The 24,809-nt window shown below is 42.3% G+C and overlaps 1 protein-coding gene across 1 annotated transcript; it reads right to left on the bottom strand.

The window, feature by feature from the left end:
• Window positions 1-1,494: 1,494 nt before the first annotated feature.
• On the bottom strand, window positions 1,495-15,405 carry LOC135525728 (bone morphogenetic protein 4-like). Its single transcript, XM_064953530.1, has 4 exons — window positions 15,077-15,405; window positions 9,577-9,699; window positions 8,509-8,873; window positions 1,495-3,181 (listed from the first exon to the last, which is right to left on the bottom strand). Exons 3-4 carry the CDS (start codon window positions 8,864-8,866, stop codon window positions 2,316-2,318), a joined length of 1,224 nt encoding a protein of 407 aa, XP_064809602.1. The 5' UTR covers window positions 8,867-8,873; window positions 9,577-9,699; window positions 15,077-15,405; the 3' UTR covers window positions 1,495-2,315.
• Window positions 15,406-24,809: the final 9,404 nt, after the last annotated feature.

The following is a 24,809-nucleotide window of genomic DNA, read 5'->3' as shown; positions in this document are numbered from 1 at the left end:
CAATGCTAAACCATCATAAACAATAGGATCACTCCTCAAGTGTCTCCAACAATCAATTTCAACTATCCGCCCATATGGCAATTGGATTAGTGAGTGTCTAACCACCACATGTTAGCCTAACCCCAAGTACCCAATGAATAGGCATACGTGTTCTCCTGATAAACTGTAAAAAGTGATCATCTTTCAAAACGTGAAAGTAAAACTGTTGGAAAGGTGGCATCCTTTAACATGCCACTGTGTAATTCATTGAGATCTTCAGTAAGGCCATTCTACTGCCAATGTTTGTCTATGGAGATTGCATGGCTGTGCTCGATTTTATACACCTGTCAGGAACAGGTGTGGCTGAAATAGCCAAATCCACTAATTTGATACATACCTTTGTAGACGGTGCCTTCTAAAAGTATTCAGACTGCTTGACATTTTCCACATTTTGTTACGTTACAGCCTTATTCTAAAAAATATTAAATTGTGTTTTTCCTTCTCATCAATCAACACACAAAACCCATAATGACAAAGCAAAAACATATTTTTTGACATTTTTGCTAATTTATATCAATTTTTGCTACCATCACCATGCTTCGCCGTAGGGATGATGCCAGGTTTCCCCAAACGTGATGCTTGGCATTCAGGCCAAAGAGTTCAATGTTGGTTTCATCAGACCAGAGAATCTTGTTGAGTCTTTAGTCTGCTTCTTGGCAAACTCCAAGTGGGCTGTCATGTGCCTTTTACTGAGGAGTAGCTTCCGTCTGGCCACTCTACCATAAAGGTCTGATTGGTGGAGTGATGCAGAGATGGTTGTCCTTCTGGAAGGTTCTCCCATCTCCACAGAGGAACTCTAGAGCTCTGTCAGAGTGACCATCGGGTTCTTGGTCACCTCCTTGGCCAAGAACCTTCTCCCCTGACTGCTCAGTTTGGCAGGGAAGCCAGCTCTAGGAAGAGTCTTGGCGGTTCCAAACCTTCAATGCTGCAGACATGTTTTGGTACTCTTCCCCAGATCTGTACCTCGACGCAATTCTGTCTCAGGGTCACTATGGACAATTCGACCTCATGGCTTAGTTTTTGCTCTGACATGTACTGTCAAGAGTGGGACCTTATTATATGGACAGGTTGTGCCTTTCCAAATCATGTCCAGTCAATTGAATTTACCACAGGTGGACTCCAATCAAGTTGAAGAAACATCTCAAGGCTGATCAATGGAAACAGGATGCACCAGAGCTCAATTTTGAGTCTCATAGTTAAGGGTCTGAATACTTATGTAAATAAGCTATTCCTGTTTTTTATTTTTAATAAATTTGCCAAAATGTCTAAACCTGTTTTCACTTTGTCTTTCTGGGGTATTGTGTATAAACTGCTGAGGATTCTTCAATCCATTTTAGAATAAGGCTGTAAAGGAACATAATGTGGAAAGTCAAGGGGTCTGAATACTTTCCGAAGGCCCTGTGTATAGTGTAAGTCCGTTACGCAAGCGTGAATCACTCTAAGCTGGATAATGCCTGATATGAAACCGAACATTGTTTTATTTGGAAGCAACAGAGCATGAGAAATATTCCTCTGTTATCATGAATTGCAACAATTACTTGAGTACTTTTCAAATAGCCATCGGGCTAAGTATCAGATGCAGATGTGTTCAATCCAAATTCATATAAAACAGTCATGAGGACCTTTTCTGTCAAAGTTTCATTTTTCACAACCCATGTTATCAGATTTTTTCACAAGAATAAAAAACTGATTCCAACTCAAGGGACCTATCTAATAAAATAACTGGTTTAAAGATCAATGTATAAAGGTTCATTAAAATCAATGTACATTTCTGATACTTCAGCTGATTCATAACAAATCAGCTAAGTGATAATTTCACACAGTGCTCTAATTTAAGTACACAATTGGTGTTTCTTGTGATCTGCTACAATGTAATATTGGAAGGCAATTTGTTTTTATTTTTTTGTATGTGTATAATATCAAAGCAATAAATATTACCAGTAAATAAACTTTACTTTTTAGATTTAAAAAAAACTATTTTCTCATTTAAAAAACCCTTATACAATCTAATATACATTATGAAAAGTTGTACAGCTTTTTATTTATGTTTAAAATAAGGACTCACTTGTTTTTTATATGTAGATATAAATATATATATATATATATATTGTCAAAATATATGATCATATTGTCAAGAGAGAAAAAAAAATGACGAACATACGTCTCAACAGAAAAGTTATAAATAAGGGTCCAAGTGAAGATTTTGGGAGTAAGGTGGGGCCTTAAGAAGTTTCATAGCGTCCGTGCGGCCTGCCTCAAGTTGCCCATGGTCAGTGTTAGCGGCAGCCGCACCCTTCCACAACCATTTCCTGGTAGTTTTTTAGGACCACCTTGTCGTGTTCGTCCAGGTAGAGCATGGAGATGGCACTGAGCTCCGTGGGCACGCAGCAGGCCTTGGGAATGTTGGTGTTCACCGAGTTCACCAACGTCTGAACGATGGCATGGTTGGTAGAGTTCAGGTGGTCTGCCAGGGGGAAGGGGCATTCCCCATGGCAGTAGTATGCCTGGTACCCTGGGGGCGCAACTATCCAGTCATTCCAGCCCACATCGCTGAAGTCCACGTAGAGAGCGTGACGGCGACAGTTGCGGTTACGCTTACGCCCCCGCTGCTTTGGGCTACGCTTGGCCCGACGCGTCAACGGGTGGCCCTTGCCGTCATGGCCGAAGGTGACCAACAGGGGGCGTAGCTGCTCCCAGTCCTCCCCGGGCTCCTGGTGCAGCGAGCGGCTGATGCGCAGGTGGCGGCCCTGTTGGCTCGGTGTCTGGTTGAGGTGCTGGACCTCCACGGCCAGCCCATAGTTGGGCAGGCGCTCCCGTGTCCAGCGCAGTACGGCGGGGCTCACGTCAAAGCTCTCCCAGCGCGAGGCGTTATGGCGCACCAGCCGTGTGTCTAAAAGCCGCGTGATTAGCTGTCCGGCCCGCGGGGGCTTCAGCACCTCGTACACGTTTATCCGGTGGAGCTGATCCTTGTCCCCCTCGCTTTCCGTAATGGCCTCGTCGATCTGCTGCCGGAACAGGCGCAGCTCGGCCGACGAGAGCAGCTCGTCCTCTGGGATGTTGCTGAGGTTGAAGAGGAAGCGCAGTGGGATGGCCTCGCCGTTCTTCGTCTGAGGCTCGCCCGGATGAACCGGCTCCATGTGCTCTGAGAAAGACAACAGGACACAGTCAATGTCATAACTTTTACCAAGGGAGTCTGTATGGGCTGCCATCTTGACTAATGACAGCCTGTATAGATTTGATTTAAGAGTTTATCACTGAGTATTTTCATATTTTATCTTTGCCTCTGAGTTCCATTTACTTCCCTCATATTACTATTAATTAGTTCCCTCCAAAACTTTTACACCGTTGGTTGTTTAACAGTACCCTTTGTGTCAATCTTCATGATTGCAACCACACAATTTTGGCCTGCAGTTATGTTTTGGAAGACAGCTTTCCACTGTACAAAAACACATACCTCTGCAGTCTAACATGCCTTAATTGACACACAAGAATGTCCACGTTCACTTGGGATAGCCTCCGGGGACTGAGTGTACATCGTCCATACTTCTTTATCTATCCATAAGGATCATCCAGGACTTCCCACAATGCCTTTCTCTGAGCACTTTGCTGAAACATGCATTACTTAGAGGGTGGTGATTAACGTACCACAGCTACCATATAAACATAGTGGAGGGTAACTATTCCATGCACAGTCTGCAGATTTCTGGCAAGACCACCATTGTTGGGAAAGGAATGTTGTGTCTACTATTTTCCTGCTCAATCCGGCCCTGTTATTTCACACTCAGGCTTTAATCTTATTCAGGTGGTTGTCATTATTCAAACCTTCTGTGTTTTTGATTGGCTCTACAGTTTGTTAACTAGGGACATTTGTCATTTTCATCATGAATAATCATTACGGATTCCCACAGACAATCCTTTGGTGGAGGAGCAGCAAGAGAGCTACGTGCTGTATAGTGTTGTTTTGGTGGTGTCCGAGGTGGAACTGCATTAGAGCTGTTAAATCCACAAGCGGGTCGTTACTTTACCTTATTGCGGACACTGCCATTAAATGCAACGAATCCACACCGCACAAATCCCTCTCTAGCTGCGTTAGAAGTTCATGCAGCCACGTTACAAGTTCAAACCTCTAATTAGACTGATAAGTCTCATAAATTCACCTATCCAAATGAACATGAAAACATGCATTAGCCTAACATGAATGGTTTGACATTTCAGAGTGATTATTTCTAACATTGATATAGCCTAAACTTTCTAGCTCCGTTTAGAATTTCTAACTCTGTAGGGATAATAAGGAAGGGAGTGGTTTGTGACACACAAGAGCAGCCGTTCACCAATATGTCAGCTCATACCACAGTTACACCTCCAACACCGCCAAAACATCTGCTATGCGGAAGTCGGCCAAAGCTGGTTAACGCTCGATTTGATTTAATCCAGGGCTAAGACTAAGTGGAGGCCTGGAAAACACAGCATTTCCCATAGCTTGAATTCCTGGAGGATTTAGTGGGTAATTGCATCTTTAACCTCAAGAGTTGTCTTTGACGCCTTGCATTGTTCCCTGTACAGTTTCTCCATGCTTGAAACCAACACAGCTCCCTTTTCACATAGTTTCCCTTCCTTAGCTCTGTCGTTGTCAACTTGAACTTGGTGCCTTGACTAAATATCTTATTACCGTGTAGTGTTTCCTGAAAAAGTAACTCATTTGAATTGTTATACAATGGAATTTTACATGAAAACAGAGAACCTAGTTTGATCGAAACAAAATGCTCCAAGCATGTTATTAGCATAGTTAAACACACACATCGCATCATAGACAGGCGGCTGAGCCTCCTTCTTCCTGAGTGGCCTTGGTGCGGTGCTGTGCCGTCTTAGACAGTGTGTTAGACAGGCCCCATTAATTAAGGCTGACTCATCCCTCCTCCCCCGAGGGCAGACATGTTTTTCTTCAGCCCTCCAGCTCTGCCTTTCTGTCCAGCACTCCCTCCACTATAATACACTACTGTCACACTGTGTATGATCTCTGGATTACACAATACACATCTCTGTTTTAGAGCACATACTTTAGCCACATATGTTATACAAATGTTCTTATGTTCTTTACCTCTGTTGATCTCAGTAGTACATGAAGCCTAATACAGAACTGTTGTTTCTGACTGGCTCTCCATGACACACTTGTATAGTTGTATACACCCATGCTAAGTTGTCTCTCTTACACAAACTTTGGATAAGGACCACTATGGCACCTCTGATTCGTCAACATGACACCGTACAGAAAGACCCAACAGGCTACCTCGCACGTTCTCCTGCATATTACTGTTTCTCTATCACTCTAGAGTTAGTCTATATTCCAACTTTCCACAGTGCTTCTGGTTGAGTCTGCTCTGCTCCCAGTGCCCACATTGTTGGCAGGAGGGACTTTATATAGAAGGCTGCAGAGTAGCATTAAAGATAATTGCATGTTGAGGAAGGTCCCTGTAAAAGGTCCCTAGCTCCATTTAAACTGGAGACATGAGAGAGAGGCACACTACTGCTGGCCAAAGGCTTTTTTAAGCCCTTGTGCTGGGTGGGGTGAGAAGTGTAACTCAATAATATGAAGGTATGCTTTTCCTTGAGCTGCTAACCAAACACGCTGTAGGCTTTGTCGGACTGCAGATTCTTTCAGGAGGGGAATTTGTCTGACTGAATTCTTGCCACTTCTTTGGCCACCATTTTGTGACCACATCCTTAGATTTCATAATTTATGTTGAAGGTGGGAGGGGGATGTCTTATATTCATGTTTAAGTGGTGTAGGAAATGTTGCATTTGAATTTGTTTCGATGAGACAGGGATTGTTGGGCTTATGGGTCCACACCCACCGAGGTAGGTGGTGAGACATATGTGTTGCTGCCATCGCCATTGGAGTATTATCAAATGGGGATGGACTGTTGATGTCTAGAAAATGTAGGGAAGGCAGTGAGTGCTTCATTCTAAACCATTGCTGTTTCAGGTGCTGGTTGGCCAATTAGCTTGACTTTGGCTCATGGATTCTGTAACGGGGCATGTACTACCGTTCAAAAGTTTGGGGTCACCAAGAATTGTCCTTGTTTTTGAAATATAAAGCCAGTCTCAACGTCAACAGTGAAGAGGAGACTCTGGTATGCTGGCCTTCTAGGCAGAGTTGCAAGAAGAAGACGTATCTCAAACTGGAAAAGAAAAAGAAAAGATTAAGATGGGCAAAAGAACACACACTGGACAGAGGAACTTTGCCTAGAAGGCCAGCATCCCGAAGTTGCCTCTTCACTGTTGACATTGAGACTGGTGTTTTGCGGGTACTATTTAATGAATCTGCCAGTTGAGGACTTGTGAGGTGTCTGTTTCTCAAACTATACACTCTAATGTACTTGTCCTCTTGCTCAGTTGTGCACCGGGGCCTCCCACTCCTATTTCTATTCTGTTAGAGACAGAAAAAATGTGCTTTTCTTCCAAAAACAAGGAGATTTCTACGTGACCGCAAACTTTTGAACGGTAGTTTATGTCATAAACATCCATTGTATAATTAACTGTACACTCCAGGAAATATGTACTTTTCTCACACTTACCAGAGGGAAGGTCACATCACCTCTGGATTTCCCCAAGTTCTCAAAATCCATGCATTTCTCTCTGATTCATCTTTTGGGTTTACATTTAGACATTTGATCCAGAGTGGCTTACAGTAGTGAGTGTATATATTTTCATACTTCTTTAATACTGGTCCCCCCTGGGAATCGAATCCACAACCACAGCATTGCAAGCGCCATGCTCTACCAACTAAGCCACATGGGAGCACATTCTGTAGGCCTGGTCCCAGAGGATAAGGCATGAAAGTACTACACAACTGCTGTTACCAATGTGGTCCTCTGTACACACTTAGAGAAAAGGGTTCCAAAAGGATTCTTCGGCTGTCCCCTGGAACCAAAAGGGTTCTACCTGGAACTAGGACTGAGCGATATGGCCTAAAACTCCTCTAAATGTTTTTCTAACTTATGGGTGATTCACAATTTTTTAAAAGTTCTCTAAATAAGCTTTGTTACACAATTATAGGTCAATAAACTGCATTTCAAACAGTCTGGAATAATTGACTGAATTATACCTAGGCTAAATATACGCCTCCCGAGTGGCGTGGCGGTCTAAGGCACTTTATCTCAAGAAGTGTCACTACTGTCTCTGGTTCGAATCCAGGCTGTATCACATCCGGCAGTGATTGGGATTCCCATAGGGCGGCGCACAATTGGCCCAGTGCTCTCCGGGGTAGGCCACTGACTTGCATAGTTATAAAATAAAGACTTCCTCATTTTGTTATTTGATCAAAATAGTTTGACCTGCTTTTTTGCAATGATCACTGATCTAGCTTTCAAGTCTGTCTATGGACATTTTCTTTTTGTTACAAATTTAACCAGAACCATGCACAAGCCCACCTGCTAGTGAGTAGCCAACTTTGATCTATTTGCTTGCTAACAAGATAGTACAGTTGAACTGTTATGAATACACCCCCCTGTCCGTCTCCAACTGTTTGAACAACATAGCCTGTTCACTTTGTTGACGTCGCCTGTACAAACGCTGCTAGCGGTACGTGGTATCGCAATGCCGCGAGCACCAGAACTTGAGCACTAATTTTCCACAATCATGTTCATTGATATTTCCGTTTTAGTAGGGTCTGTTCTGTTCTACATTTTGGGCATTGAGACATAAAAGGTATCGTAAAAGCTGATTTATGGTCATTCCGTCGTCTGCATTGGCCGTACAGCATTTGCTGTAGCATGGCTGAAGCATTCATACTTCTTGCGCTTCACGGAGCAGAGCTGGTGTGAAGGAAGTTGTCAAGGAAGTGAGTTTGTGTTTATATAGGACGTATCTCCCCCACCTACCATCAACCAATCATGTCAACGTGGAGTTATACGTGCTATATGGAGTCCTCCGCATTTTTACAAAATCTGGAAGGTGCACAGTGATGCAAGCCTCCTGAGGCTCCGCAATTGCGTCACACTCTCTACGGAGCCTCCGGACTGTAGTGTCGGATCAAGCATAAAGTTCTCCTCTGTTACAGTAATATTATGTCTCAATGTGTTTTGGTGCCCATATGACTGATTCTGTTGGACCAAACTTCAAATGCAAATAGTGAGTTGAAACTACTTGTTGGCAGAGAGGAAGAAGTGATCTTTTGTCTTTGTTGTTGTGAGGGACATACAGTAATAACATTGATTCTTGTGATGCAGGCATTTGGAACATTGCGAGAGAAAAATATATCATTCATTTGAGATATCGCCCAGCCCTACCTGGAACCAAAAAGGGATCTTCAAAGGGTTCTCCTATGGGGCCAACCAAAGAACCCTTTTAGGTTCGAGATGGCACCTTTTTTCTAAGAGTGTACAGACAGTTACTTACATCACTCTCCTTCTATCTCCCTCTTTCCCTCCCTCCCTCTCTGACGCTCTTTTTCTCTATCTCTCTCTTTACCTTCGTGGTGGAAGCCCCTCACGGTGTTGGCGCGGCTAGCCGACCTCTCGGGGTACTCAAAGGCGGTGTCGTGGGTGCCGGCCTCCTCAGCCTCGCCCGATTGCAGCCGGTAGAGGTCCAGCAGGTAGCGTGGCACAGTGGCCGAGCGACTGGGCCGCGGTCGACTCTGCAGTCCAAACATGTGCAACAGCGTGGCCTCAAAGTCCCGCAGCAGTTCATGGCTCTGACCAGCAGTCCGGCTCTGCAGGCCCGGGGCTTTCTTCTTCCCTTCCTCAGGTATCAGACTAGCATGGTTGCTCTCTCCCAGCAGGACTTGGCATAATAAAATGACCATCAGCATTCGATTACCAGGAATCATGATGTCTCTGGGAAGGCAAAAACAGAGCAAAAATAGATAAGTGGGAGTGTGAGAGAGGATAAAGAAAGAAAGAAACCTCTGTTTTAAGTGACATTCTATATTTGTCTACCCTTCCTACATCTCCTTCTTTTCCAACATAACCTCCACCCTATTGGACCCTTCACTAGTGTTTTCACTGTAAATGTTCTCTAATTGGTTATAATTGTCCTGTCTGGCTTGTTTACAGTAAAATGGCCTACGATCAGATAGCCCCCCTATGCAGTTTATCTGTTGCAACATCCTCCAAGAGTAAACAGCTGGTTGAAGAACACAGCGTTTTGAACGGAATCTGAGGGCCATTCCTTTGACCCCTCCTCTTCCCTCTCTCTTCCTCCCTCTACCTCCTCTCTCTCTCTCTTCCTCTCTTTCCCTCCTCCACTATGATTAGACAAATAGGAGAAACAGCCAAGGGGTCAAAGCAAATTCTTAACTCGATAAGGAGCCCAGTCCCTCAGTCTACCTCGACCAATCAAAGACAAACAAAGGACCATGTGCCACACATTTCACCAACAATTCCTCTGCAAAAGTCAGACCAGACACTCTTCCATTTTATTAATCTAGTCATTTAAATGTAAAATATGACAAACTCCTGAGAAAACAAAAGGGAGAAATACAGAAAGATGGGGCAATGGTGTCACATGGCATAAATTGATTTTGCCTGGTCCACTTACCGACAGAAAATAAAGCATGGGAAAACAGTCCATGTTTGTTGGGAGCCGGCAATGGTCGCGTTCCTCAAGGAAATGTTACGTGGTGCTGGGGGGCTGCTCGAGAGTGTTGGAGTGACCCTGTTCCTGAAATGTACATAAGAGAAAAAGGACATTGTAGTCTTTGTAGTCTAGCTTAGAGGCAAATACTTCTGGCTTTTTATTTGTCACATGTCACATGTACCGTACACAACAGGTGTAGACTTTACTGTGAAAATGCATACTTACAAGCTCCTTCCTGACAATGTAGTGTGTGTGTGTGTGTGTGTGTGTGTGTGTGTGTGTGTGTGTGTGTGTGTGTGTGTGTGTGTGTGTGTGTGTGTGTGTGTGTGTGTGTAACCCAGTCTCTCTTCATTAAGGCTTATCACATAGACATTTCAACATTTAATCAAATGGCAACCCAGACTATTTGCCCCTCCCCTTTATACTGCTGCTACTCTGTTATTATCTATGCATAGTCACTTTAATAACTCTTCCTACATATATTACCTCAATTACCTTGACTAACCGGTGCCCCCGCACATTGACTCTGTACGGTACCCCCTGTATATAGCCTCGCTATTGTTATTTTACTGCTGCTCTTTAATTATTTGTTAGTTTTATTTCTTATTCTTATTTAATTTAGTTGTTTTTTTATTTTTTTCAACTGCATTGTCAGTTAAGGTCTTGTAAGTGAGCATTTCACTGTAAGGTCTACTACACCTGTTGTAGTCAGCATTTCACTGTAAGGTCTACTACACCTGTTGTAGTCAGCATTTCACTGTAAGGTCTACTACACCTGTTGTATTCGGCACATGTGACAAATAAAGTTTGATTTGATTTGAAGTGGGGCGAAAGGTTACATTCCTGTTCTCTATGGTCTATCTGGTATGTCAAGAGTAAGGAAACTGACTACCCTTCAAAGAGCAGTTCTTGTAGTTCAAAGAGCAGCCCTTGTAGACACCACACATTAAATAGGGCAGAAAATGAAGCAGCCAAAACATATCATGTAACAATTAAGTGAGAAATATTCAAATTCAATATTTGTTACTTCAAATACAATTTTTTGACTCAAGCAGAAATATTTCAGAGATCGTGACACAGCATCCCTCTATAAGCAATTCGTCTGTCAATTAAAAGTAGACCAAAGTCACTGTAGAGAGCATGGCTTTGCGTAAACACTGCCTTGCCTATGCATAACAGACAGACAGTGTAGATGGACAGTCACTTGTCCTCCCTCCTCATTAAGGCCAGCTATCAGATGGTTCATGACTGCTCTGTATTGATCAGTAGGGGATCAATCTGCATCCCAATGACGGGTTAAAGGGGGGCCAAACGACTTTTTCTAGAAACTTAAAGTGCACCTCCCCCCTGACCCGTGATCACCCATCTAAGTGCACTGCACCCATCAAAAAGGGACCTTCCTCTTCCCCTCCTCCCCTCTGTTGTCCTGAGATATGTGGAGTCGCTGATGACAAGCCTGCTGCTCTGCTCTTTGACCATACTGGCATCAATAAGCCTAAACCCAACCTCCATGGACTCAGACAAGTACTAATGCATCTCTATATGCTGTCCTCCTGTCCTCCTCAGTATAGTGCACACATATTTACTAACAAAATATTTAATGCTACAGTACATAGTATATATAGTATATATATACTCTAGTCTCAAACTTGTGTGATCTGAGTTTGTTGAACCTGGAGGTGTGTCTTTCAACCCTGGTCAAAAGCATAATGTGTGTGTGTTTTTATTTGTGTATTTCTTTGTTATTTTTTACACTGCACAATAATTGCATTCGGGCACAATATAGATCTATTGAATTGAATAGAACCTTGTTTTTCCAGACCAGACCAGACACACAAATTCACATTACATTACATTTTACATTTAAGTCATTTGGCAGACGCTCTTATCCAGACGCTCTTATCTCATTCACCACTGCAGTATGCCAACAAGAATAAAACCACAAGTCTATTAATCACAATTTGTTATGCAATACAATTCACTTGAGTGTCATGGCAAGGCAGTTCTAGAACTGAGACAATCCTATCCAATGCCTCTACACACAGCGTTCTGTCCTGTAGAGGGTTTACACCCATTCTGTGGATCTACGACATCACAAACAGAGGGACTTGGCCCTAATGAATATCTTGCTTTTACACACATTGCTGAATCACACTAATGAAATGAAGAGTGTTTGTGAAATAGGGCCTGGGCAAACAACAGTACCGCAGATAAGACACTTCAACACTTCATTTGAGCCCATTCCACTATAACTGGAATGTGTTCCACTGGAATTGGCTGATGTAAAAAGGGCTTTAATAATACACTTGATTGATTGATTTGATTGAACTGTGTGTGTGTCTGGGTTCATATCTCTGTGTTTATCTTTTTCCCTCCATGGGTCACTGTACATGCAATCAAGGAGATATTTTTCTTTTTTTTGTAGCAGAATTAGATGTTGACCTTTGTGTGACCTCATGTTCTCGGTCGTGACACAAGGTCGTGTGCGTGTGTGTGTGTGAGAACCATGGTGAAGAGGCAGTAGGGTTCTGAACATGATCAGCTCTATTACCCATAGGGTGGGGTGGGGGGATAACGTGTGTGCATCCCTGACAACAAACGCTCATTGTGCCGAGAGGGCCTCTCCCATGATTACAGCGATTCAAACCGCTGAAAACAGTGACTACAGAACTTCTTACAGTAATGACTGACAGAGCCACTTACTATAAGTTGATGGATTCACCAAGTAGGTTGATGACAGTACTAACCGTCTACAGCATATAGGGATGGAACCAACAATAATGCTCATCATATTTCTTCCTTGTCTCCTATTATATTGTAATGACCAATGTATAGGAGGATGTCTAGAAGGATAGATAACAATATGTTTGAACAATTACAGATGTACATAACTCTTTCTTTTATTGGGTTATTCTGCGTTATTCAGCTCACCAGCTGTGATCAGGCCTAAAGTAGAGGAGAGGGACAGTAAGGAAGAAAGCGTAACATCCACAGTCTGAGTTTTGAACCGAAACAAGAGACAGTGCCATATTTTGCAATGAATGTACTGTAGCCCAGGGTGCAATTAGGCCTGGCAGTTAGCTTCCTCTGGTTTGGCCTAGTCCTCCTCCTCCCTAGGCCTCCCTGTATTTGACTTCCCTCTTCCCTCTGTCTCCTCCTCCCTCCCCCTCTCTCTAACCAGAGATAATGTGATCAGACTATGCACATGGTGCTTTAGATGTGTTTCCTGAGGAATTTGACAGGGATGGTGGGAGGGGAGCAGGTTACCACGGGAACAGACAATAGTCCAGGGCCCAATTGTACTGTTTTAGCTCAAACTTCCCAGGCAGGTATTTCCTTATTTTGAGGAAGTATTACAGCAGCATTCATATTCCATGCTTTTTTTTTGTCTACTGTGAAAGTTTCGTATTCATTTTAAAAATACAACTTGTATGCTCTATGGGTATACTTTATGAAAAATAAAGCATGATATCTTAACTTATTTCTGACAATAAGTAGGGTACAAAAACAACAGCATGGTGGTTTTGAAGACAGTTCTGAGAATACAAATAGATGTTTCTAATCGTAATCAATCATCAGTTGATTGTCTGTCTAGTTGTTATGTCAAGGGCAAAAAATGTGTTTTATGTTTTAACCTCATCAGTTAATTATACATGATTTAGTGATCCTCTTACATTTGAAGTTATAGTAAAAGTAAATGGCTATATCTTCAAGGCCCAACAACAGTTTGACGTGACATCAAAGTTATTGAAGCGTGTGCCAAAGCAGGTTGGTAGTTAATTGCTGAATGTGGTTTAAAAACAGACAAATAAAATACAGCATGAACGTTCAGTCGTCAAAACACTGAAATTCAACCTTATCGTTGTTTTACAATGCTTTGTAAAGAATTGGGTAGGCCCTATCTATACAATCATTCATAATATATCTTTAGATTAATTCATGTTGCTCTCAACATGGTGTATATGCTCCCTATAATAAGGAACGAAAATAGACAAACAAAACAATTGGGTTTGGCAATGTCAAGTACTCTACGTTGATTTACACAATAGCCTATTCTCTCGGCGCTCCCGGCAGTTTGTTCTGATATGTATAACCCCTTATGATCCAATTTTAAATTCAGCTTTTTTTCCCCCTTTTTGCTCTGCTTTTTTTTATTCTCCCTAAACTGTAAGCATGGGTCTGTTTGCACTTAGCAAGGAGGCCAACTTCTCAAAATTAAGAACAGAAACGTTTACTCTAACTGTCAGCTGCATGCCCAAATCCTTTCTTATAATTAACTTGCTGTAAACTGTGGAATTGTGGTGGAATCATTAGTCATCAAATCATTTATTTAAACAAACGAGTAATGTAATGATTTAACAAAATCGAATATGCTAGTGTTAGTGGCTGCAGGTTGAAAAGTCCCAGGGTACATGCGTCGGGGAGGCCGGAATTAATACAGATTTACTCTCCCTTTATTGTATTCATTACATTTTCTTTAATAATGTCTAAATTCGATACATAGAACTTGATATTTTGTGCATGTGAGCCATTTGTTTGTTTGTAGTAGCAGTTTGTAGTGTACAGTGCGTCCTTATTTGTTCTTATAACACGTTGGAGATAATTGTGCTTCCATGACGTTGTAAACCCCAGTCATTTATTCTTAAATTACCATTAGGCATCTATATTATATTACATTTTTAAAGAAATAGGCTTTGACATTTGAGAAATCTAAAATCACCTAATTGAACTACAGAGCACAGCTACATTTACGCATGAGACCAGTCTCTGTCCCAGGGTGTCTATTAATTGAATGTAAACTTCAACTATAAGGATTAAATCCATAATCTGACAAATCTGTAACGACCTGGCGATGAATGTTTGGAAAAGTGAAAAGTGAGGGTTGCCATCCCAAACGGTTACCAAATGGGAATATGCGCACTAGTTACTGTGCGTGCAGGTGTCTAAAAACCCGAGTGCCCCCCGCCCCCCCTCCTCTAAAAATGTCTACTCATGCAACTGTTATAAACTCCCAAAGCAAGTATTGTTAACATTCTTTTGCAGAAAAGTATCTTATTATTTTTTCCATGTTAAACACTTTCTGGCACAATTGTCCAGGCGTGCGTTAGGATAGTCGGTGATCACTTTATTTCACTTGGGGGCAAAAAAATAATAATGAAGTAGCTTCAGTAATAGAATTAAATGCAATGGGCTACATTTAATGTTCAGTATCATGAACATGAGCCGCTGTCGTTAGGCTAATATTATTTATTACCTATGCAATTTCAATAATTTACATTTCATGGGAAGAATATATCAGCCTAATGTAGCTCATCGGAGCCTAAACTGGATACGGAAGAACTATGTAGGCTAATCTTGTAGACTACTTGTATAGAGTTGACGTCATTTAATAGGCTATAATTGTTTTGTCAATTTAATCGCATTCGAATATGCCACCGACATGAAGTTGAGCGTCGCTTACCATTAGTAGGGGTACAGGTAGTATCCTCGAGAAAAGTAAATATGACAAAAAGAAAGTGCGAGCTCTCCCCATGCAATGGAAGTCCAGGTGTAAAGCATGTACTGAAAACGCCGAATGAACTTATGGAGAAGTACGGTGGTTCCTTCGGATCATTAATTCCTTAACGACCCCTCTAAAAAACAAGAGGCGAGAGAGACGATGGCCGGAGACGGAGGCGGTTTGAAGCAGCGTAGGTTTGCAGCGGGGTTCCCATTTCCAGAAGTTCATGGGGGCGGCACACTGCGCGAACAGGCGGACTCTCCAACTGATCAAGCATCTATTGCCCCTTGCCGTTTTTATGTGTCCGCCCTATTTAGCTTTCCTGCTTCCTCCTACCCCTCTCCAACCCCATCCCGCTGTCTCAAACACCTTAGATAAACCCCTCCCCTCTCTTCTCGACTTAAAAGAAGAGACACACGTTGTGCGCAATTTGGGCCTATAAATACATTTAAACTTTATAATATTATTCTGTACATTATTGAAATATTACATGTTACTTTTAGATATGACACTTCCATATTTGTATTTGAAAATGTAATTTGTCTAAAATATGTAATACTACATTGCTACTCTGCAACCAATTAATATAAATCCATTTTAAAGCCAAACTTTTTCGCCCGTTCTGTCATATAGCGCGCGCGTGTTCTTGTATTTTGACTGCGTGCATCTGCATTTTAAGGTCCCCACATAAGTATGCCAGACTATTTTTGGACTGATGTGCGCAGAGCTGCATGCATATGCCTCAGTCCCACATTATATCCATTATATAGCTAATAATGACATAATTACGCCTCCATTAAACATGTATATCTCTTCCTCAATGCCTTTTATTGATAATGGATAAACTCTCTGTTCCCATTCCTCACCCTCTCTGTTTATTGTGTTCATATGGAAACGATCCTCTGGGGTTCAAGGAATAGTTAAGCTTTTCTTTTTCAGAGGTCTCTGGTTAAAATGAATACAGTATATAGGACTACAGTACAATGTGGTGTGATGTATGTCCATGCCATGGACAGTGGAATAGGAAGTGTCTTACTACATTTTCACCTGCATATTTACCTGAATGTTCCTCACTAAATCTACTTCTAAATAATTTTACATATCAAGCAACCATCAGACTACATTAATGAAAGCTTGTAAAATGATTGAGTGATAGTACAAAAATTATGTACCCCACACTATACACTCCACAGTTGAAAAATCCCTAGTAATGGTTAAACAAGCATTTCTGCTTCACTTTACCCCTTGGCCTTTTAGGACCAGTTAAGTCTTTAAGACACATTTTTTCATGACTGCAGTGCAGAGAAATTGGCTTCAATGAAGGCTTGAATCTGCTCTGGATCTCTCTGGCCAGGGTCACGTAAGTGTCCTGAGAAATGCACTCCTATGGAGGGGATTAGCCTGAGACTGAACAGTGGTCTAAACAGGATGCGTTCTAGGCTGGCAGGGGAACCCAAAGCAAATGGCTGCTGTTGTTTCTCAGGCTGTATTTACTTTCGGTTCCACTTTACCCCAACATTAGTCCATCCAGTGGTTCCTGTTTGCTTGGCGTTGACTTTTGCCTAGTTATGATATTATATGTGCCTCATAGGCATCCAGAGTGTATTCTGGCTTTGCATGGAAAGCTAGTTAATGACTGTTAGTTAAGTTAGTTAATGACAGTCTTGCCTCAGACATACATCTCCATGCATAGTGGTTATGCAAAAGCTGCAGCTAAATGGTGGAGCATCTGTGTTTTGGGGCATTCTTTAAAGACTCCGATGGCCTAATATACAGTACATCACCTTCTAATGCATTTCTTCTGCATGACAAAGCCACTGGCTGGACAAAGGCTACACAGATCTGTGACTGACTGACTTTTATCACGTGACATTACTAAATGCTTTGTCTCTGTCTCTGGGTTTTTATAGACTGAGACATCTGTTGATCGCCAGCTGTTTTTATTTAACGGCCACCAATAGTTGACTGGGTAAAAATATAATGTTATTGTACATCTATTACTGGTAACAGTAACTGGTAACCTGAAGGATATGAGTCTTCTGCAATATATTCAGTCTGGCATAAGCAGGAATGCAACAACATATTTGAAGGTGTCTATGTTTTAATGTTGTTTTTTAACAGTTTAGTAAGTTGATGTTCACAAATAGAACATAGAATACGAAGAGTAGGATAGGGCTTTTAAAAGATTAGGGTAAAATAACTTGTGGTAAATATACCAACAGACAACACATAGTGTGAAGTAGAAAGGCTTACTGGAGGACCGGACCCCCAGATCCATCAGGTCTGGAGGAAGCAGCTTAGCTCTTGAACTCTTTATCCCACAAGCAGCTGTACACACAGCCAGCCCGTGTCATCAGAGTGCGACACACTCACGGTCCTTTCCCTCCACACTAGCCATGGCAAGCAGCCCAGCCAATGAAGACATCAGCAGAGTGAGCAAGGAGATGTTGGGAGGGTCTATCGTAGGCCACAAGGTGATGGCTGGAGATTTGGGAGGGAAAACATTTTGGCTGTGCGAGCATTTCGGGTTCTGATCTCACATTGGCACGCAGAAATTGATATATAAAGTGAAGGGCTCCTCTGGAACCAATTCAACTGGCTGCAACAGAGTGGTCAGCAATACCAGTAATCTGAACTAATAAAAAGCATTTCCCTCTTAAGGGTTGCTATTAAATATCTTCTTCATGCTGTCCGTGGTTTCCGCCAGACTCCCTCAGATATTTGTGAATGATTTCCTCCTTATCCACTGGCTCTTCCAGAACATTTGGCCTGTTTGGGATCAATCCCATCTCCAAAACATTTCAGCTTGATGAGTCAATCAAGTGTATTACACAATAACATGGAAAGACGGCTGATGAAATGCAGACAAATATGCATGGAAAGGGGGAGACAAAAGAAAAGAAAATAACACCCCATTCCCTTAGTTGGAAGGGAGAGCAGAGGGAAGTGGAGGGAGTAGTTGTTCTGGTTCCACAGGGGCCTTCAGAAGACCGTCTTGGGCCAGTGGAGATACTCAATCCTCCCACTCTGGAGAGATGAGACCTTTGCTGGCATGGGATACGGTGCAGGCCGGGTAGGGCTGTGGCTGAGGGCACCTAGCTTTGGGTCTCTAATGGAGGTCCACTCCCAGGCGTTGACCAGGCTTAGCCCCACTTAGCTCCCTCAGATCCCTCTGAGATTACCAACCCTGGGTGGTTTAGCACTACAGACACTGGCTGCACCACCACCACCCGTCCTACTGTCAGAGAGAGGGCCATGTCAATTTATTCTCCCCAACTGATATATTTTACTTTTTGCTTATTTTTTAAATATTTTTTTTTAATTTCACCTTTATTTAACCAAGTAGGCCAGTTGAGAACAAGTTCTCATTTACAACTGTGACCTGGCCAAGAAAGCAAAGCAGTGCGACAAAAACCAACAACAAAGTGTTACACATGGGATAAACAAAACTACTGTCAATAACAATAGAAAAATCTGTTTCACGTGTGTGCAAATGGAGAAAGGAGGTAAGGCAATAAATAGGCCATAGTAGTGAAGTAATTACAATTTAGCAAGTTAACACTGGAGGGAAAGATGTGTATATGATGATGTGCAAGTAGAAATACTGGTGTGCAAAAGAGCAAAAAATGCAAGAACAATATGGGGATGGGGTAGGTAGTTGGATGGGCTATTTACAGATGGGCTGTGTACAGCTGCAGCGATCGGTGAGCTGCTCAGTTAGCTGTTGCTTAAAGTTAGTGAGGGAGATATATGTCTCCAACTTCAGCAATTTTTGCAATTCGTTCCAGTCATTGGAAGTAGAGAACTGGAAGGAAAGGCGGCCAAAGCAGGTGTTGGCTTTGGGGATGACCAGTGAGATATATCTGCTGGAGCGTGTGCTACAGGTGGGTGTTGTTATGTGATTGCAGTAGCATTCGTCGTTTTCTTGTGAGCATGCTGAGCTGAATCCTCAGGTGACATCTGTCACTGAGCAATTGAGAAGGTCAACAGTCCTGTGCCGGTGCATTTGGTGAGAGAGTGGATGATTTCACCTCCAAGGCTGTGAGTCACTAAATCCTGCTTGGAACCGCTCACCTATGATTCAATAGCAGCTCAAAGGGGAACTTGGAGTGCAAACCCCCGGCCTGGTGTCATATAACACCCTTCGTTTTCTCTTTTTTTTCAGACAGAATTATTAATTAGTGCAGACACGCGCCATGGCCATTGATCAAATATAGCTTTCACTATAGGTCCCAGATTTCTCGCTGGAACATTCTACAACCCAGCTGCCTCTCGTTTCTTGTTAATGGTCTGTGCAGCAGCGAGTTTGGCCAGTAATCCCTTAACTCAGCCCATGGATCTCAAAGCCTGTAAGTGGCGGGAGGGGTTAAAAGGAGGGACAGAGGCGGGTGGTGAGAAGTTGAGGAGGGATTGCAGAAACCATTTTAATCCTTAATGGAATTGGCATGTAAACTCATGAACGTAGAAGTAAACACAAAGAAAATGAAGAGGGATGGATTTTGGATTTGTTGAGCTCTTCCGGAGGGGCACTATGCCGAAATTCACGTTTCACCCCTCCTCCTCGCCTCTGATAGAACAAAGAGAGGTCACTGCCTCTTCCGGGCCTGTCTGCTTCAGCCGAAAACACGCTTTAATAAACACCATCAATTTGCTTTTACAAGGAGCCCTGAAGTATTAAGGGCTCTATAAAATCTCTAAAGTCGAAGCCTAACAGATTCCGTAATATAAATGTTAAGGTCCTTTCCGATGAAGCCGACACATGCAGCATTACTGTTAATGCTGTCTACTCTAAAGCGGGAACATTGACTTTAAATTTCAATCATTCTGTAAATCTGAATTTCTGCGATGTGGATTAAATAGTCACTGTGTAATGATTTTTTCTGGGAGTCTTTAGTCCACATGTATATACAGTTGAAGCTGTAGTTCTAGCAATAAAGCATTATTTTGATAAAACATTTTCCCATGGTGGAGCTAAAGAGCAATAGATTTTCCCCTTGACATCACTTGCACTGATCAGTAATTGGAATTTTGAAATACTAAAGGTTTTGATGACATGCAAGTCTAAATAAAGCTGTACAAAAATGTGGAAAATCCAACAGATGCTTGGTGGATTGTATTGTTAAAAAATAATTTTAAGTTTTGAAGTGTTTACCAATATTCCCCGGAATATCTGTTCAACACGGGTACTGCAGGCTCCATTAGAAACATCATCAGTGACACTTCCCACTGGGCACAGACGTCAGGTCAACGTCTATTTTTGATTTACATTTGGTTGAATTGTCAACGAAAGTGAATTCAACGTGAAATCAACAAAAAAAGGCCACCATGACATTTGATTTAGGTTAAAGTTTGGGTGAAAAACACTTAATTCCCTTAAGTTGATTACTTTTTCAAATCCAATTAGTTTTCCACATTGATTATACGTCATCACATATTTTTTTGTTGTTGAAATTATATATTTTTAGCCAATACAAAAACATGAAATCATTTATCTTTTGTCTGTGTTTCATATTTTCCTTCAATTCGCAAGAGGTAGAATGTATCTCACAGGAGAAAGCATTTGTGCGAGCGAAATGGCGCCCCTCTGTCTCTCTTCGTGTAGGCCATCTATCTAATGTGTTTCTGTTCAAAAGGAGTATGACATTGTTGCTGCCCGTAGCATTGAAGGCAAGGGAAGCCAGTGAGCATTTGGCCTCCCTTGATTAAAAAAAAAGTCTTTAAAAAATTGCCAATCAGCGCTGCGCTAAACTGAGTGAGCTCAACAGTGAATGGTCCTGGCGCACCCAAAAAAATGTCAATGTAAACCTGCTTGGATTTTGTCTCCACTCCTATCAAATCCCTTTGAGAGCATATGTAATTAGAAGAAAATCTTGAATTGTTGCATCTTGTTGTGTTGTTGTCCTCTGGTAGCTAGCTAGCTAGCTAAAATTGCCCAGTTCTTAAATTAGCCATGGATGGAGATAGGGATTTGGACTTGTGGTTTTACTTAATTCTCTGTACTGGCCAATGATTATAACGGCGATTCTGATCCAACCATTAACTCATACATTGTTGTGCCTCTGGCCTGAGAGGACAGAAGGGTAGCCTAGTGGTTAGAGGACGGCAGGGTAGCCTAGTGGTTAGAGCGGAGGACGGTTGCATGTTCTAATCCCCGAGCTGACAAGGTACAAATCTGTTGTTCTGCACCTGAACAGTCAGGTAACCCACTGTTCCTAGGCTCTGTTCCTAGGCTCTCATTGAAAATAAGAATTTGTTCTTAACCTGTTGATGCTCTGGGGGCGCTATTTCATTTTTGGATGAAAAACGTTCCCGTTTTAAACAAGATATTTTGTCACAAAAAGATGCTCGACTATGCATATAATTGATAGCTTTCGAAAGAAAACACTCTGACGTGTCCAGAACTACCAAGATATTTTCTGTGCGTGCCCTAGAACGTGAGCTTCAGGCAAAACCAAGATGAGACGGCATCCAGGAAATGAGCAGGATTTTTGAGGCTCTGTTTTCCATTGTCTCCTTATATGGCTGTGAATGCGAGAGGAATGAGCCTGCCCTTTCTGTCGTTTCCCCAAGGTGTCTGCAGCATTGTGACGTATTTGTAGGCAGATCATTGGAAGATTGACCATAAGAGACCACATTTACCAGGTGTCCGGTGTCCTGCGCCGAAATTGGTGCGCAAAAGGCAGCTGCCAGTATTTTTCCATGGGATACAGAGAGGAAAGCAAGCTTCCACGAACTGCATATCAATGAAGAGATATGTGAAAAAACACCTTGAGGATTGATTCCAAACAACGTTTGCCATGTTTCGGTCGATATTATGTAGTTAATTCGGAAAAAGTTTTACGTTGTAGGTGACTGAATTTTCGGTTCGTTTCGGTAGCCAGACGCAATGTAGAAAACGGAACGATTTCTCCTACACACAGACGCTTTCAGGAAAAACTGCGCATTTGGTATGTAACTGAGAGTCTCCTCATTGAAAACATCAGAAGCTCTTCAAAGGTAAATGATTTTATTTATTTGGTTATCTGGTTTTTGTGAAAATGTTGCGTGCTAAATGCTACTCAAAATGCTATGCTAGCTTTGCATACTCTTACACAAATTAGTCAATTTCTATGGTTCAAAAGCATATTTTGAAAATCTGAGATGACAGTGTTGTTAAGAAAAGGCTAAGCTTGAGAGCAGACGCATTATTTTCATTTTATTTGCGATTTTCAGAAATCGTTAACGTTGCGTTATGCTAATGAGCCTGAGGCTTTAGTCACGATCCCGGATCCGGGATGGGGAGTTCCAAGAGGTTAACTGACTTGCTTAGTTAAATAAAGCTTATAAAAATATGTAGCTAGATGTAGAAGACTAGCTAATGTTGCCCATGAATGGAAGTTAGGCTAGCGAGCAAGCATTTTAGACTGGTAGCCTAAGACAATAAAAAATAAAAGTGTGAACTGTATGACAGAGTGATAGACCGTTTTGTCAACATGAAAGAGAGAAGGATGGCATTGGTGTTTCTCCACAAGCAGGGTGAGTCAACATGTTTTTATACTTGCATCACACGCACGCAGACACAACCACAAAAATACATATACCAAACAGATCATTAGCATCACATCATTAGCTTACGTTGATTGGACTAAAATGTTTTTCGTATTTTTTAGTTGTCACTGTATTAGATTAAGCAGAGGTGAGTTGATAATGTTTAAATGTTGAAATGGTGCTGGAATAGTGGGCAGCTCCGGGTTTCTTTGCAACTTGCTGAATGTTTTTTAGTGGATTTCAAAATGTCAAACATTAACTTGCTTGAACATGCTTTAAGTCATGACTGTTACTGTACATGCAATATGCTTGGTGGACTTCACTGGACAGAGGTTGCTATCCGGTTTTGTGATAAAACAAAGGTGTGGTTGAATTTATTCTGCCACTTTGTCTTCTTATCGTCTCTTCCTTTAGGGGGGGGTGGCTTCCCCAGTCATTTGACCCATGTACTGGTGGCTGGTTTCTCAGTTCCAAGGGATGAGACACTTCCCACAGCACTGTCCAGACCCTGGCTGAGACGGGCAATGCCTGATACCAGAGCTGTAGAGAGCTTTGGAGGGTTACACAGGGGGACTTTCTAAATGGATAGAAAATCATAATAATCGGGGCCTTGGTATGGCACTTAAAGATACTCCTTTAATGAGAGAGTGTAATTGACATGGACTTGGGGTCCTAAGAGCCAGTCCAGGAGGGAGTGGAGCAAGCAGCCCTCCAGTGAATCCTACTGTTCAGTGATTAGGGGCCACTGTGTTCTAGTCTACTGTGGAGAAGAATAGACTGGTGGAGTCGGTTAGAATGGAGTAGCTAGCATATTTACAACACAGGTTGACATTTCTATCATGTGACCATGGCACACAGTGCAGGATCTCTGGAGTGTCCTAGTCAGTCAACCAATCAAATTACTTAAAGTGTAAGAACCGATGCTGGAGAAGAGAAGCAGATACGGGGAGTAGAACATTTAATATGGAATAGACATCAAACAAAACAGAGACAGTATCAGAACCGGGTATGCAAAGCCAAACTAACATAAATCCAAAAGCAGGGAACAGAGCTTGGGAACAGACAGATATAAGGGAGGTAATGACATAGGTGATTGAGCCCAGATGAGTCCAATAATCGCTTATGCGCATGACGGTGGAAGGCAGGTGTGCGTACTGATGGTGGCAGGAGTGCGTAATGCTGGTGAGCGGTAGCGAGAGCAGGCTGGGCGAGCCTGACGGGCCGGCCGAGGCCTGGGAGCTGGACCATCCGGTTGGGGCATGACATCCCGATGAACTAGCAGTTGCATAGGAGCCTGACGAAGTATGAAGACGTATGTTTTTTTCACGTTATTTGTATCTTATTTTGTACATAATATTTCTGCCACCGTGTCTTATGACTGAAAAGAGCTTCTAGATATCAGGAAGGTCTGGGTGCCTTGTAAGGAGCCAACGCTGAGAGGGTATTCTACCTTTACCACCGGTACTATTAGCCAATCGATAATAAAATAGACAAACTACGATCTCGTATAGCCTACCAACGGGACATTAAAAACTGGCTGAACGACGACATGAATAACATATAGCTGCCGGGTTTTAAGCTTTTTAGGGCAAGATAGAAAAGCGGCTTTTGGCAAGACAAGGGGAGATGGTCTATGTATATTTGTAAACAACAGCTGGTGCACGAAATCTAAGGAAGTCTCAAGGTTTTGCTCGCCTGAGGTTGGGTATCTCATGATAAGCTGTAGACCACATTATTTACCAAGAGAGTTTTCATCTGTATTCTTCATAGCTGTCTATATACCACCACAAACCGATGCTGGCACTATGACTTCACTCAATGAGCTGTATACGGCCATAAGCAAACAGGAAAATGCTCATCCAGAGGCGGCGCTCCAAGTGGCCGTGGACTTTAATGCAGGGAAACTCAAATCCATTTTATCTCATTTCTACCAGCATGTTAAATGCGCAACCAGAGGGGAAAAACTCTAGACCACTTTTACTCCACACACAGAGGCACATACAAAGCTCTCGCTCGCCCTCAGTTTGGCAAATCTGACCATAATTCTATCCTCCTGACTCCTGCAAAACTAAAGTAGGAAGCACCAGTGACTCGGTCAATAAGAAAGTGGTCAGATGAAGCAGATGCTAAGCTACAGGCCTGTTTTGCTAGCACAGACTGGAATATG

This window comes from Oncorhynchus masou, chromosome 32, assembly GCF_036934945.1.
Source record: "Oncorhynchus masou masou isolate Uvic2021 chromosome 32, UVic_Omas_1.1, whole genome shotgun sequence".
Lineage (NCBI taxonomy): Eukaryota > Metazoa > Chordata > Actinopteri > Salmoniformes > Salmonidae > Oncorhynchus > Oncorhynchus masou.
This window is presented reverse-complemented; position numbering and strand designations above follow the sequence as displayed.